The sequence below is a fragment of the Atta colombica genome, unplaced genomic scaffold (assembly GCF_001594045.1).
Source record: "Atta colombica isolate Treedump-2 unplaced genomic scaffold, Acol1.0 scaffold82, whole genome shotgun sequence".
Taxonomy (NCBI): domain Eukaryota; kingdom Metazoa; phylum Arthropoda; class Insecta; order Hymenoptera; family Formicidae; genus Atta; species Atta colombica.
In genome coordinates this window covers 570,993-587,950 of record NW_017259575.1, presented here as the reverse complement: position 1 = coordinate 587,950, position 16,958 = coordinate 570,993, and the positions used below count along the sequence as shown (strand labels likewise).

The 16,958-nt window shown below is 39.7% G+C and overlaps 1 protein-coding gene across 2 annotated transcripts in view; it reads right to left on the bottom strand.

Annotated features, from left to right (window-relative positions):
- LOC108692814 (dorsal-ventral patterning protein Sog) overlaps positions 1 to 16,958 on the bottom strand; it is a 32,947-nt gene that overhangs the window by 5,486 nt on the left and 10,503 nt on the right. For both annotated transcript variants that reach the window (XM_018201309.1, XM_018201310.1), the window contains exons 2-4: positions 7,567 to 7,670; positions 4,245 to 4,374; positions 49 to 114 (exon numbers count right to left, since the gene is read on the bottom strand). In XM_018201309.1, the coding sequence (XP_018056798.1) occupies positions 49 to 114; positions 4,245 to 4,374; positions 7,567 to 7,670 (300 nt within the window). The remainder of the gene's footprint in view (positions 1 to 48; positions 115 to 4,244; positions 4,375 to 7,566; positions 7,671 to 16,958) is intronic.

Here is a 16,958-nt window from a genome sequence, read left to right as displayed (position 1 = left end):
ATATGCACATGCATATAAAACTCTAACAAAAATGTGTAAAAATCTTACGTTTCAGGCTCCGCTCCTCTTCCTCAGAAGTCAATTGCGCTGGCAGATCCTGCGCTATGTCTGCGTCTGCAACAAAAGATTTATTCCGTCGTAAACGCGGGTATTTGACCGCTCGATTGTACAATCTTTCCGGTCGTTCAATGCACAGTAATTTACGTTCGCGAAAAAGACCAATTACGAAACTCCTTAATATTATAGGATTATTAAAAGTTTTCTCAGCCAGGTTTCACGATCTGCGCTATTTGTTCCATTTCAAAACTGGATGTTAATAATTCATAAAATATATTAGAATAATAACAAAAGAATATCCTTGAGAGGGCATGTAAATTATATTATACGTCGGAATTAATGCGACGTAACTCACGCGCGATATAAAGCCAAATGTATATTCTATAGGGACTCTCTCTCAGGAGGATAAAACTCCTCACGTCCCTGACGCCGCGCGCAGGAGAATGGCGATTGGCGATTGGCGATTGGCGAGTCCTTTGCACTTTGCATCGAGCATCGAGCGCATATAGTGACGGTGGTTTCTCCCCTATCCACCATTCCCACCATTCTCACCATTCCCCGAGCGTTTCTCCTTCGAGACGGGTGTAAAAATAAAAATAACCGGTCGATCGTCGATCGTCGATCGTCGATCCCCGATCCCCATTGAATCGCCGATTCAGCGGCCGGTGGTGGCACTGGTGGCATGTGCACCGACCATAAAGTATGCCTGCGCGCGGTAGGAAAAGAGTCGGCTGGCGCCAACCGCCGCTACTTTGAATGCTACTTTTATGGCGCATACCGCGCCGGTTCAGCGCCACGGAGACGTTAATTGCCGCGCGCAAAACGTACAGCACGCCTGAGCACGCCTCACCCGACGGCCGAGTGCCGACCAGTTACTAACTAAACCGTTTCCGCCTGCCTAATCGGATCTATGACGACCGATGGTCGCCGCTCTGTCGCGCCATTAATATCAGAGAAAGACGGATATGACCGATAATACGGTTAATTACGACGATTAATTGAACCCACCTACCGCGCGTTTATTTTTTTTTTTTGCATCTCCTTTCCATTTTCGTTTTGCGGATAGGTTGATTTGTCCATCTTCCTTTTTTCCCTTTCTCTCGTTGAGCTTTAAATTTGTTTCGCGATGTTTTGCGACAATGGTGACGTGGATTTACAAGGCCACGATGTTGAGTTTCGCTTTTTCGCGGCCAAAAAGGATAACGCGCGTCATCTAACAAATATGTTGGCGATTGTACTATCGAGAGTCGCCATCTTAAGCATAACACAGTTTCGGATCGAAAGACGACCGTTACTCAGGATTAAGAGTCATTCGAGGAGAGAGATATAAATGTGTCATGAACTTTGGACGAACGGCGGAGATCGCGGATAATCTCGCTCGTAAAGCTGTATTCTTGCGCTCTATTAGAACTCTTATTTCTTTGTCTCGCTTTCACCCTTTTTATTTCCAGGATAATCTGAATCTAAATTCGAGAGTTTCGTTTCATCTTCTGATTCCAGACGCCTATAAGATATCTAATTTGCTTCTTGCATTGCCGAGAAGAGTCCGAGACGAGACCGACTTTCGGTCGTCTATCACGACCGAGATGAGAACCGACGAGAACCAATGCGAATGAGAATCGATGCGACGATCCAATCGACAGGCTCAAGGGTCGCAGTTATGTTTCCTCGTGGAGCGTAAAAGGCAGGCGTTGCTAATTGCGGTCAGTTTCACCTTTCATCAGTAGGGGCAACGAGCCCCTATCAGACAGACAACGGCGACAGCTACGACGACAATGACGGCTGACGGCAATGATTATTATGACGAGTGTATAGGGTGATGAGTGTATACTGTACAAGCGAGTCGTGCAGAAAATAAACTTTAATGCGCACGTGATATTAATGCGCGAACGTTCTATGAGAATAAACGAGCGACGCGGGAGTGGCGCAATTGGCGTCGAAAGAGCGGTGCGATTATCAAAAATGATTCGCTGTGTCCTCGTCGCTCTGTCATCGTTGATCCCCTCGTGGCACGGACAGCAGAATTGTGGCGACAACGAGCGCTTTATCAAAAGTGTCATATTAACCTAATTGATAATATGCGCGCCTCTCCCGTTGCATTGGCAATAGCCGCGCGATAAGCAACCGTAAAAATTTAACGAAACGACGACCCCGTCTCTGTTTACAGACACTCGGAACCAATCAAAAGAAACGAATCGAACGAACATGTACAAATGACGCAGAATAAAATAAAAAGAAAGAAAAGAAAGAATAGAAAAGAAAAGATTTACGCTCATTCCTGAGTATCGCGCGCCGCCGCGCCGCGGCCGGTCTCACTGAATGGATCTTTGCTTCCACTACCGCGATCACTCTTCCATCTTCCATCTTTATCTTTCTTCTGCCCGTCCCGTCCGCCCATCTATTCTTATTCCCATCGCGCGCTTTATGCCCGATCATTACGTATGCTAATATTTACATTTAGATTGCACGGCTTAATCGAAGTGACGCCATGCGGTAATATAGCCGGCGCCATGGCGCTAAACTGTGGCGTCCGTCTCCCCGTCGCCGGTTCCTCCCGCTCTGCTTCTCAGTCCTCTTCCACCGATTACAAACTCGAGTTCACTCTCAAGAGAACGCGATCGGTCAATCTTCCCCACGCTAATCTCTCCTCTCTCTCCCCCACCCCCCCTCCTCTCTCTCTCTCTCTCTCTCTCTTCCACATCCGTCCCTTTTTTTCTCTTCACCGCTAGGCAAACCATTTCACCCCGGTTTCTCCTTTCTTCGCCAGCATATATCTAGAAGGCATAGGTTGTTATCGACAACTCCGAAAGTACGTAAGCCGACAGCAATCATCGATTAAAAGGTCGTTATTCTAATCCGCCCGCGCGGAGATTTGTCACGGATCAATTTGCAATTTCCTTGAATAAACAATTTACGCGCGATAAATATAAGGCGCGCAAAAGCGTAAAGGAGATAATATCACTATTCGAAGTGGAGCGGTTTCGTACCAATTCGCGCTCATTACCGTCACACTGGAATTCGCGCACGCGAGCCTTATCTGGTAGCCTTATCAATAACGCGGGAGATACATATACTACTTTCACTGCATTGCTGGCATGGGCCAAATTCTTCGAGAGTCCACCTCTCCTCCACGGGCTCCACCGTGGACGGGAGGGCAACGCACGTTCTATTTCTCCTCGCGGAAATCCGCGTATATGTATATCACGCTAGTCGTAATATGCCCGATGAATACAAAAATTTCTAATTGAGCTCTAAATTGAATATCTATTTAAAATTTTCACATAAAAAAAATGTAATCATATATTTATTCAAAATTTTGAGTTTTCAAAAAATATTTATTCACAAAAAAATTATGAATATTTAACGAGTATTCATATTTATTCAAAATATAAATTGAAAAAAAAAAAGCTCCAATAAACAATCGTTACCTCTTAATTATAATCGGTACTTTGATGACTTTAAGTAAAAAAAAAATGAATTTTATTTATTTTTGTCTGTATTGTAATATTCAAATTTTATAAAGGAAATTTAGAAACTTTGAAAAATATTAAAAAAAAAACATATACATTTTTTTATTTATAAATCTATCTATTTGATAGAACGCTATGCACATTTCGATGTAATTCCGATTATATGACAGTATGTTATAAATATTTTATAGGATATCTTGGGCGCGACGTTCATTATTAGTTTGTGGACATTAAATTCCGAGATTTATTATTTATTTTCAATAGAAATGTCTTTGTTTAATCTATAGATTAAACAAGGACGCCCATCGTATAAGTCGCGGACTTAAGCGTACGGTGTAATCGCGTAAATTCGTTTCTTAACGAATAAAAAAGAAATGTATTCAAATGAGTATTTTCATTCATTTTTTATTCGAATATTAGGTGTATTCATCGGACACACTAGCTAGTCGCAATAGAATGCGGATGAAGTAAATCGCATAGCCAAGATACTCGAGAATCATAGTCTCCCAATCTCCTTTATAGATAATGAATCGAGGGAAGAACAATATAGATCAATATATTGTGTGTATATGTATATGTATAGTTGAAGATTGCATAAAAATTTTATCTCGGCTTATCTCATCATTCCCACGCTTTTGACCATCGGAAAAAAAGAGATTAACCGGAAATAATCGCAGCGAGGTGAAAAATAATACGGACAAGTGTTGCGTAACTTACTGAAGTCACCAGGACAGGATTTGCAGCATCGCCCTGGGAGTAGAACTGGTTCGTCACACGTGAGTTTCGGGCATTCATTCTTGATATTGCGGCATTGAACTCTCGCGATGATCCGCCGTTTCTTTTGCACCTAAAAGACATAAAAATAAGAACAAATATACGTTATATTATGATTATTTCGAAATTTCTTCTTCTCGCAGACGCACGAGACGACCTTGGGCAAATTTTTCGGAATTCTCTTCGCACAAATTTCCCGCCGTCTTACTTCATCTTTATATCTGCTTTCCTCGCGGTAAGTCTAAGACACAATTCAAAAAAAAGAAGATAATAGGAACAGGAAATAATAGATTTCAACTTACATGCCAGAATACACGGTTTCTAATAAGTTGAAACTTATTATTCCTATTGCCTGTGTTTTTCAATTGTATCTCAGACTTAATTTTTGGTTGCCTTCTGGCATGACAATGGAAAGAATGTTTACGAGGCGAAGGCAACGCGGCAATGCGACGCAGTTACTAAAAGTGCGGCCGCGAGTCGCGTGGTTCCAGTTACGGAGAAGAATTAAGTCGGTGGTTTTATAGAGCGGCGCGCGCGCACGGAATTCCTGAAGCGTGAAACGACGCACGTTCAACACGATCGATTCAACGAGAGAAAATGGTATAAGCAGGGGTCCGATTGTGTATCACACGACTTGATAAAAATTAAACAAGAATAAATGAATTGTATAGAATATTTCTAACTTTAGACCCTAGCGATTTTGCTCACTTTTATCATTTTCATCTCCGCTGAGTATATAACGATACATAAAATTCCCAAAGGCGATCATTAACAGGCTACTCTTTAAGTAAATGGCGAGCCGTACTCGATGGGTATCCCGACAAGTGTCCAATGTCCGACAAGACGCGACATCGCTCCCGTGATGACTTTAGGTGAAGAGACATGGCTTCTTCTCTCTCGCAGCGACGTGTGATTCACGCGACGCGTCTGCTTCTTCCACCAAGCAAGACCGCGACCTATCAATAGCTCCTCATGTACACTGAAGAGGGACTGTCATTCCTCCGAAGTCTAAAAATAGAGGTCCGCGCTCTCGCGCTCTTCGTTCACGAGCCGAACATAACAGCGCGCCGCCGCGTCTCCCGTCTTCTCTTCCGTCTCGATTCCATCCATCTTTTCAGTCGATCGTAATATTTTCCAAGAACGAAAAATTTTTAAGCAATTTTTCGTAGCGAGAGTATCTCGCGCGCGCAGCTATCGAAGCGCTTCGCAAAATTTAACTTGAAACTCGACGGAATCGACTTTACGCGTTTCGTCGAATTGCTTCGGTCAAAATGTTTTATCGCCTTGATCATAATCATACCTGTTATTGCCACATTACGAGAAAGATTAGAACTCCGCGGCCTCTAATGATCTGACCGTACTGGTGATTTTAATGGCGTCGTACGTAATGATCGTACACCATTCCTTCTGTACGATCGTATAATTAATTTTCTCTTCTCAGTAAACTCATCAGATAGCGTCTCATTAGCATTTACACCGATTACTTATCGCGTGTTTTATCGTCGTTTAGTACACGCATAAATTCCGCAACATTTACACATTAAGATTTAACGATTCGGCGCGCTCGAAATTCTCATAACGACCGGATGGCAGATTCGAGCCTCGCGATCAACAACGATTAAAACATACTCAAGAGTTGAGCCAAATATCTTTCATTTAATGTAACGTACGAATGCATTTAAAAATATACGAATGCAAAATTTTCTATAGAAAAAAATACATACATATTGAGAAAAAATTGTTTAACTAAATTAATTTAGTTCGTCTTTATTTCTTCCGACAAAGAATACGTGTTTTTAAATATATTAAGTATATTATATTTAATCTAAATACATACATTCTCTAATGAAAGGAATAAAAAGGAATTAATTTAATCAAGTTCATAATTTTTTTTTAGTGTAGCCATTTTTCGCCAGAAATGTTAGACTAAGACGATTTTTGACTGTAAAAATTCTGATAGATAAATATAAATCTGTAATAAACAAATAAAATAAAATCCAACTTCATAAAAATTTAATGTTGTATAAAGCTCTCACAATGATATGTAAGAATTTTTTCAGATTTTTATACAATCCGAAACAATATAAAAATCTGCACTGAAGTTCAAAGAACCAAAATAAAGGGTGAAAATTTCACACTGCTGATAAAATGGATAGAAATAATATATTCAAGAATATAAGGTACCTTAGGAGAGAATATTATTACGCGGAATTTCTTTAGGCGTATATTAAACAGCGATAAGGCGTGAAAAAAAATTGGCGAATGCTAATGAAATATACTGCATGAGGAAAGAAAGTTACAAGTGCACATCGCAAGAAGTCACATCGCGCTACAGTCTTGTCGTGCTTAACGTGCGATCGTAATGCGCGTAACAAATGTTTTCTCGGCGTGTTTACAAACGATGTAACACCCGGCCAACACGAATATTAATATGATTACGTCACAGGATGAGCAATAGCGTTTCATTGTTTATTGCATGTAAGAATTCGGTGAATTACGCATCGAGATTATTCGTTGCGTTGTCACGGAGTCGAGAAGAAGGGGAGGGGGAAGAGAAGGTATGCGTACAATCGGAATATAAATGACGATTATTGCGCGATCTCGAATAAATATATAAGTATCCGTGCGTATTTCGTGATGCACGTCGGCGAACCAACTGCCGTCGAATCACTCGGACACCTGCGCCTCGCTCGCCGAGTGATGTTTCGGATTCGGCGTCTCGACATTTGATACGTCAAAACCTTTGTGTCAATAGCATGGCATTTATAGGCATAAGAGTAAGTTAAATTATACGCCGCGCGCAACAAAACGGAGGGCACCCAACACCGTAATCGCAAGAATGTACGCGATCCACGAACCCGCTGCGTTGAATTTATCTCGCGATAGAAATTTATCCTCTCTCCATTTTATAACACTCGAACATACCATAACTCGGTAAACATCGATGTGACTTGAATTTAAAAAAGGAGAAAAAAAATTACGACGTCGTGAACGTAAAGTCGTAATAAGTACTTAGGATGTGATTATAGCATGTTTCTTGACAATAAATTCGAAGGCAAAGGATAGAGAGAGGATACGCGTCGCTCTTTATTCATATATGTTAATAAATGCTGGTGTGGTACTGATTGTTTACTAAACACTACGCCGAACGCTGAACGCGTGACATACGACACATTTTAATACGGACTGTAACGAGTTTATATTAGGTATTATTATTTTTTTTTTAAATAGAAATAAAAAGGATTATAATATAATACACACGTACCGGTATGCACTCGCATTTGATGCAATACATGATTCCGAAGGGAGGTCCCAAGTCCGCGAACCATGTCGAGCCCAATTCGCGAATCTGCTTGCCGAAAGTGCATTCTGAAAAGAAAGGAAAAATCATCGCGACGTGAGTATTACCATCAAATAACATTAGCGATGTAAATATAAACATCATCTTATCCGATTTATGATTTCTCATCTTATCGATTACTGATATTACGCTACAAAAATTGTATTTCACGGACATCGAGAAGACATTGGCTAAACGTTCAGCAGAAAAAGCAAAAATATTTTCTATTTTGAGGATTCTTTAATAAAAAAAAGAACAGAATTTTTATTACCTGCAATATTACGTGCCAAGAAGAAAACTTGATTCATTCTTTTTATCCTATACACACACACACACACACACACACACACACACACACACACACATGTAAAATTCTTTAATATGATTGGTTTATATATTTAGACTCGGTGAGAGAAACTAAGAATAAAAACCAATCGTATTAAAAAATCTCACAGTTGCAAAGCTGCTTTTTCTGTTGAAAGTATGATATAGTCATATAAAAAAAAAGGTATATTTTAAACGCAAAACACAACTCATCGCACTGACGCACTTCCGCTGTCATCATCGATGAATGAGACGCAATTTGATGCGAATATAACGTAACACGCTCGGTATGTACATACATTGATCCGCGTGCATATTCATTCGCATTCACCGATATTATGCGTCGCGCGTTCATTCAAATCATCGCGTCGCGTCGCGTCGCGTCATATAGAGACATCACCGAGACGCGATGATCGACGCATCAGTCATTCTCGATGTAAAACTCGGGCTCTTGTTTGCAAATTACAAACGTATTGTTGAACCAAAGAGAAAAAAAATTTGCTACCAACGCAAAAGGAATTGCAAAATTTATTTATCAAATAAAATTTATTTGCTGTTTGTAGCAAATAAATTTGCATGTTTGACAACTGTTTTATATTTGTTGCAAATAATTTTTGTAGCAAGTACAAAAAAGAATATTTGTTATACCAGCAAATAATTTTGCGATCTTTATATTAGCCAACTGAATTTGCTGTCATGACATAGGCTTAGCGTTCATAGCAAATTTTTTCTTTCTGTGCAGCTGGCCGATCGGTGACAAAACGGATGAGTCTCCCCGGTTCGCCGCTTCGAATCCGGATTGCCGGATTTTTACAGCGTAAGACATAAATCCCAAAGAGAAAAGAGATAAAGACGAGACCGTTATCTTTTACAACAAGCTGGCGATAGCCAGTGGCAAAACACGTAACAATACGCTCCATTAAATCGATAACAACATCTTTTTCTTAAGTTTTTTTTTTTAGCTTGATATTTCATTAGATTCATCTTCATATGATAGAAAGAAAAGAAAAGAGTAAGATTGCAAGCTGCTATTAGCAATATAATTATTTTCCGTCAGTTATCCTTTCTTTTCTATGTGTAAAAATAAAGGGCGTGGAACGCCCGAGAATAATACAATGAGAATAGCTTGCGTTTGTATTACACATGCATATCGCGGCGTCTTTATTATCCTGTAATGACTAATTACAGTAAGTACCGCCTTTTTTCTTAACCCATAGTTCTACGCGCAATCCAAAATTGACGTTCGAGACACTTTTTTTTTTCTTTTTGAAAGTTTTGAAATGTAGTTCACTCACGAGCGATTGGTTCTTATTCATGGATCTGACTATTTACATTCTACCGCTCTACGAGGCAAGGCTGAGTTCCGAAATTGAAAAAAAGTGTTGCAATCTTTGGACTGATGAATGTATATATTTCTCTCTTAATATTATAAAAGAAAAAATCAACAATTATTTCTTACCCTGAGAAAAATATTCTGATTAAACCAACAAAAGAACTCAACAAGAATAGTATTTTGGTGAGACCAAATAGAATTTCTAGTCAACATCTCTTTTGTTGATTTAATCACATAACGTTTCTATCAGTGTATACACCTTTTAAGAAGATGAAACAATCTTTACTTTATTATTATTGCTCTAATATATCGAGTAAAAAAATAAATATTTACTATTTAGACATGTGTGTGCGTAATAACAAGGAAAAAAACAAAGAGATAGACAATGTTGAAAAATATATTGGCGGAATTTTCATGATCATACCCCTCTAAGCTACTCAAAAACTATTCGCAATGAGAGAGAGAGAGAGAGAGAGAGAGAGAGAGAGAGAGAGAGAGAGCGAGAGAGAACTCGGTCATATGTGAGTTAGAGAAAGGGAAATGGAGAGAGGCCCGTTTTGCACGAGGTCATTGCACTGCGTGCGCTAAGTCGTTCTAAGCGCAAAGTCGCGGCCCTAAGTAACTAGGAGTCCGAGAGAGCCACGACACAAGCTACCGCATCGAAAATATGCGAGTCACGCGGCATAGCGTGGTAAGGTGAAGCGTATTAGGTCTCTTTTCTTTCTCTCTCTCTCTCTCTCTCCTCAATAATGATGACTCCTTCGGCTTTTCCTCCGTTTCTCTCATCATCCGGGGTGGCTTTCTCAGGCGTCCATGCGTGTTAATATAAATCGAGTTTTCTCGACAAGTGCAATCACTTTCAGCGATCGTTATTATCATGACTTTGTATATGAATGATCGTGACTTAACGCGCGGAGCTCAAGTTGAGAATTAATAACGTTTCGCGCGACGTGCTCGCAACTCATCCGCGCGTACAACTTTTGCCAGTTGCCAGCGGGCAAAATAAATTTCTCCCCTTTGTCTACATATGCGTGTCTGTGCATGTATATATATGCACGCCGTACGTCCATGTACATGAACCAAAGAAGCGTAAACTCTAATTAACGGCAAAGCTTAAAGCAGTCGTTAGACTATCAATATTATTATAATATTTGATATTGCGCAATATTATTGATTGTCTGGAGACTGTATTACAGTCTCTAAATTATTTGTTTTGAATCATTTAAATATACTGAAAAAAGAATCCGACAATAACTACCAAATATTGAGTAAAATAATCTCAATCAAATATTCAGTTATAACCAAAATATAATTTTACTTTTCTAAATATTACTTGGTAATATTTATTAATTAATATTATTTGGTAACCGAACATTTGATTAAAATTATTTCACATTTGACAGCCATTTATATCAGATTCTTTTTTTTGTGAATGAAATCATCAATAATATCATATAAAATAATTATATAATAATATTGTGCTAAATAATGTTTAACATTTATCTAGATCAGAGGGCACTTTATAAAGCATGCATAAATATCATTTGGAAAGCGAACATGTGTACTCGAAGAAGACGAAAGCGAACGTATGTACTCGAGAAGACGGTAATAGTCGCAATCCACAAACTGTCCTCGAGCGATACTTGGCGTAATGATAAGAGTTACAGTACACAGAAAAACGTAAAGCAATAAGACGTAAGCAATGAGGGAATCACAGTAAATCAAATCACAGTAAAGGAGATTATAAGACAATAATGTGAACAGTAACAAATAAAAAATATTGATTAGCTATTATTTATGTCAATTACTACGTATGCTTTTTGTATCGTAACAACCTGTACAATTATAACGATTATATCGATGATAATGCTTTTGAGGCTTCTGAGATAATTGAGATCCATTATTAGAATGTCAATATTTCGTGAACAAATTGCAGTTCATTTCATCAAGACGAGAAGCAGCAATCTGATGCTCGGATATTATCCAACACTTTAAATCGTGCGCTGAAAGTTCGCCCGACTTCCACGAGCCTCCTTCTTCTTCTTCTTCTTCTTTTTCTTCGAGCGAGAGAGAGAGAGAGAGAGAGAGAGAGAGAGCGAGAGAGAGAGAGAGAGAGAAAATAAAATGTAGTCCGCTCGTGCTATGCGATGCCATGAGTACGTCTTCGCTCGCTAATATAAATAATGCGAGCGTGGAAAAGAGTGCGCGCATGCAACGGAATGCACCGGATCCGTAATCCACTAAGGAGGAGGTTAAGCGAATGGCAAACACGTGTTATACCTTTCGTTTTTCGCTTTTCCACCCTCCTCCCCGGCCGCGCTGTCCCCCGCATTTCAGTATCCTTCTCGGATAGATTTACGAACGTGACGTCTATCCGCTCATACCTCGCCTCCCGTTTCTTCCTCTCGCTCTGCATTTCGGCATCTACCCGCTTCGTCTCGAGTTTCACATCACCTTTAGCATCGCGCACGCGATTGTACCTCCTTCGTACGCTCCTTCGTTCGCTCATTCGCTCATTCGCTTTGCCCGCCCGCTCGCGTCCTGACATCGTGACGGACGTGACGCAAAGCATGTATAAGACTGTTATCCTATCGCGACGCGTCGTGTCGTAACCATAAAAATGAAAGCGCGGCTCGATTGCACAGTTAGCCGATCGAAAATGACGCGACGCGATCGCGTTTTCTGCCAGAAGCAAATCGGATAATCCGTGATAATCCTCATTAATGACACTTGGCATGTCGCAGTAATATACAATCAGCGGTAAATTTAATTCCGCTCGTATAGAGGAAGAGACTTTCATCGCGTTTAATCGACACGAAAGAACATGATACCTATAATAACGCTCGATCTATGATTACGCCAGATTCCCGGAAGTAGATCAAGTTACGTGTCGTGTACGTCACGTGCATCATCCGCGTCATAGATGTCGTTTTACGTAACTATGTGCAACGCGTGTGACCGTCAAGCGTGTTTAAACTAGAGTCCTAGATATAACAGAGAAACGCAACAGAGAAGAGCACATTTAAAGGTTATAATTAATTGTCCAAAGAAAAAATAGCGACCTATATTTACATCTATCATTCCGCAAACGGAGTGCGATTCCTATAACAATAGTGTTTCTATACTGAAAAAAAATATAATCAATTTTAATAAATATTTAGTTGAATACTGCCAACTAAATATTTATTAATTTTTAAGTTTATATTTATTTGATAAAAGAAATGTTAATTTGATTTAACAATTTTTTTTTATTGAACAAATATTTACTTACTGTAAGTAAATGTTCAGTTGACAGTATTGAACTAAATGTTTATTAAAATTAATATTAATAACTATATTTTTTTTTTCAGTGTACTGACTACAAAGAAATACTGATTCTCTTTGGAGACTACAGTATACATATCAAGATTTAAAAATAATGATAATTATCGAAATTAGAATCCTAAAAGATTATCCGTAGAAAAAATGGCGGAATCAATCAGAAATCGGGACAGCAGTTGCGCTTCTCTGTTATATCTAGGATTCCAGTTTAAACGAAGGACCCTTGCCTTCGCCTTCGTAAGATACGCCATGCCTACCGAGCGCCACTTTCTCGAGCGTTCTCGCGCCGACTTATGTTTAGTGTCTCCGTTAAAAGCGCACGTAGGATGCCCCTTCTGATTGTTTATGTATGCGTGAACCGCCGCGCGCCCGATACCTGTCGACACGCAGATTTACGTGGGCGGCGCAAACACATCACTTTGCCGCACATTTTATTTTCTTCCCTTCTTCTCCCTTCTTCTCCTTACTTCGACCTATTTTTTTACGTTATTAAATTTTATTTATTGTATATAATAACGACTTCGTCGCGGTTGCGTCTCGTCCGATCGGTGAATTTGAAAAGAGGTCGGAAAAAGAGATAGCTATTTTTTTCTAAATATCTTCATGTATCATTGTATTTGAGATTAATTTTGAAGTTTGTTTTTCAATACATTCTTTTCTCCACGGTATCATCTCTTTCCTTTCTGCCTACGTATTTTTATGAGAAGAAAGAAAAAAAGAAAAAGAGAGATTTCGTCGTTATTTCGTACAACTTATATAAAGAGACTCTAAACGCTAAAATATTGTGGTACATGTTATTTTGTATAATATTACCGATGTCTCGTTGAAATAATTTAGACAAACAGTCTGGAAGTTTAATACAGCTTTCAGATGATCAACAATATTGTACAATAATATTGATCATTTAGGATACTTTAGAGAAAAATTTTTTTTATTATCTCTTTTCGCTCTGTATCTGTTTTCTAATTTCCGCTAAACTTTAGATCTCACGACTCGTTTAGATTCGTTTACATAAAATTCGTAGATAATCGTAGAATTTTATAAGTCGTAGGAAACCAACCAAGCACAGTCAAATGTAGGAAGAATACTTGATTAAAGTTGGTCAATTTCTTACGATTTGGGATCCTGCAATCGTCTATTTTTATATATATACATACACACACATACACACACACACACACACACACACACACACACACACACACACACACACACATATATATATATATATATATGAGCCTCTTATTTCCTAGCGATACTATTGATTATTTGTTACATTGACGAATTAATTTGCAATCGTAACAAATCGATCGGTTTTTTTAACAAATATCACATTTGCTTTCCCATGATTTGTTCCTATAACAAAATCATTTCTCTCAGTGTACATTATTCATTTTTATTAGTTGTTAATCTCAATGTATTAATACGTTCTTAAAGAGCTTGCCCTAGAATTTCTAATAAATACATTTATGTGTCTATCGTTACGTCTCGATGCTTCTCGATACACATATTAGCGTGTATATAAATCATTCCTGTTGGATACAATGGTTGGATGCGTTGATCCTCGCATGTAAATATGTATATGTCGCCCGTACATCTACGTGATGTCACGCACGGCTCAGAAATGCCGACCTTGCGGCCGCGACTTAAGTCAGTGCACGCGTAATGCGATGCATTCACGTTCGCCAAGCCTTTCGGCCAATCCCTCGGTCGTGCGACGGCCGCCCTGATAAGAAACGGCGGCGGCGGCATATCTGCGACGCGAACGCAGAATACGTGTACGCATGTGTGTATACACGCGCAATATGTAAATTGTAAATATATATATATATATACGCCGACTTAGTCGCGGTCGGACGAAATATTAGATAAGACCTACAGAGGCAACTCATTTTTACTCTCCGGTCTCGACGCGAGACCGACGTTCAATCAACTGTACATCGGTAAACAAAGTTATTTTTCTTCTTCTTCTTCTCTTTTTTTCAAGCAATTGAGAACAAATGTGATGTAATGTGTCGAAGAAGAAAGCCTAGAAGCGCGTTCTCGAGGAATTGAAACAGGTAATTGATAATGTTCCTCGTGATGAACGAAGGAATGAGCCATGGTTCAATTCAAACTCTTCTTGACAGAATGAAACTTTTGCTCCTCTTTCTATTTCCTCTCTCCCTCTCTCTCTCTCTCTCTCTCTCTCTCTCTCTCTCTCTCTCTCTCTCTCTCTCTTTCTCTCTCTCTCATACGCGCGCGAGAAAGAGTAATTGAGTTAACTGCATTGGGATTATGCCAGAGCTTAAGCTTGGCTTAAATCAGAACTGTCTGACGAATAAACCGCTGTTACGTCGGCAAGTGGCTCATTCGGATTACTCCAAATTTCACGGCTGGCACGTGTCGATTTTCTCGCGAGCCAAGAAAACCGGCTGATTCACTGCCGCGAGAACTATCGATCATCAACGCGCGTAATTGACAGAAATATATCCGCAAAAGGTGACGAGAGAGATTCCCAAGAATAAAAATAATTAATACGTAAATGTTCCGAGTATCGTCACGCATGCAGAAATATCGGTCTTTCCTAGACGTAATTTGCGCGCGCAAATATACGTAATGGAAAATGCGCCGTGCCTATTACGAAGTCGATACAGTCGTAAAATAATGAGAAATGGATGATGATCGGCCGATGACGTACCTACTTTTCCTTCTTCTAGCTTGTATAATGCTAGAATGGACACCGCCGCAAGTACAAACGATAAATAATACATCAACGCTTCGTTCCGAAGCGAGTCGGTTTGGTTTATCGGAGTGACGATCGATCGCTACTGAGAATAAGGAAAAGGTCTTTGCCGGTTCCGCTCAAGGATACCAATCGAAATCGCTTCTCTTTGTGCGTCAGCAATGCAGAGAGAGAGAGAGAGAGAGAGAGAGAGGGGGGGGGGGAGAGAGAGAAATGGATATCTCAAAGTATTCAACAGAGAAATCCTCCAAATGCAAAAAGTATGAATTAAACTAATAAACGCTAAAGTATTTATAACAAGAATGCCAATTAAATCGTTTACAAAATTCCAATTTAATAATACAAGATAACGATTAATACATATATTTTGAGTATTAAAAGAACTAAATAATAGTGCTTTAATAGCTAAGTGGGATGCTTAGAATATCCCAAGCAAATTTTATCATTATAGCTATAAATATTTTCAATATCTAGTGTGTGTGTGTGTGTGTGTGTGTGTGTGTGTGTGTGTGTGTGTGTGTGTGTGCGTGCGTGCGTGTGTGTGTGTGTGTGTGTGTGTGTGTAGAGTTAAATTTACATTATTTATATCCTCAAGAATATATAAAAATAACTTTAAGCAGCTTTCTGAGCAGTATTTTTCATTTTTTTCTTCCAAAACAAGGCTTTCAAAATAATTACTGGGTGATATGGGGTGCTGTTACCATCTACTTAAAAATTAAAACAAGTAAATAATCTCACTATTTTCCAGTATTAAATTTCTGTAAGAAAATGCGCGTTTTCTTCGTTATCGTAATACGTATTCAAGATATCGAATACAATTGGTATTGGTAATCGTCGCGCCGACGATGACGTATTTGGCACCTTGACCAGACCGAGCCGATATTTGTCGGAGGCACAGCGCTGAGCGCTAAGCGCGACGAGCTCAATCCTCTATTTAACCAAGTTCGAGAACCCCGGCGAGTTCTCGTCTGCTTAAAGTAAATTTCCAAGGAAGCCTATTTACGCGATGATGATTCCAACACTCCCGCGGCAGATGATAGATAACGGACGACCAATCGCGAACTGCTGTTCGCTCCGTCACCCGGGCACCCAGGCACCCGACAGATTTTGACGATGCGTCGTACAGTAATTGCGTGGCATTGCCGCGGTAATGACGTAAATTACAAGATTTCGCGGTGATTATGCCATTCATGCCGTTCCGCGAAATCACTCCGCCGCGTTCCAATGACTTGCGACTTATTAATCGTTCGAGGTCCGTCACACGTACTGTGATCCTTGCGAAAGTGGGGGACGTTACCGTCACCGCGAGGATAATAAAGAAAACTTCAACTTAGCAAAGATAGAAAATGTTCCAACATCATTTAAACTTTTAAACGATTAATCCGGGAACATGGTTAGGTTACTATATATAGAGCGGCGCCAGAGTAACGTTCTTCGAGCAGCCGTCCAGACTAAACTCATCCGCGAGGAACGTAACGCGCAATATTATTTCAGCGGGGCCGGCAAAACGTTAAGCAACGCGGCGCGATTCCGCGATATGAAGCATCTTATCTCGCGCTCGAGGGAAAAGCGTGAGGGATAAATCAAGACGACGGTTCGTAAAATCAGGACGCG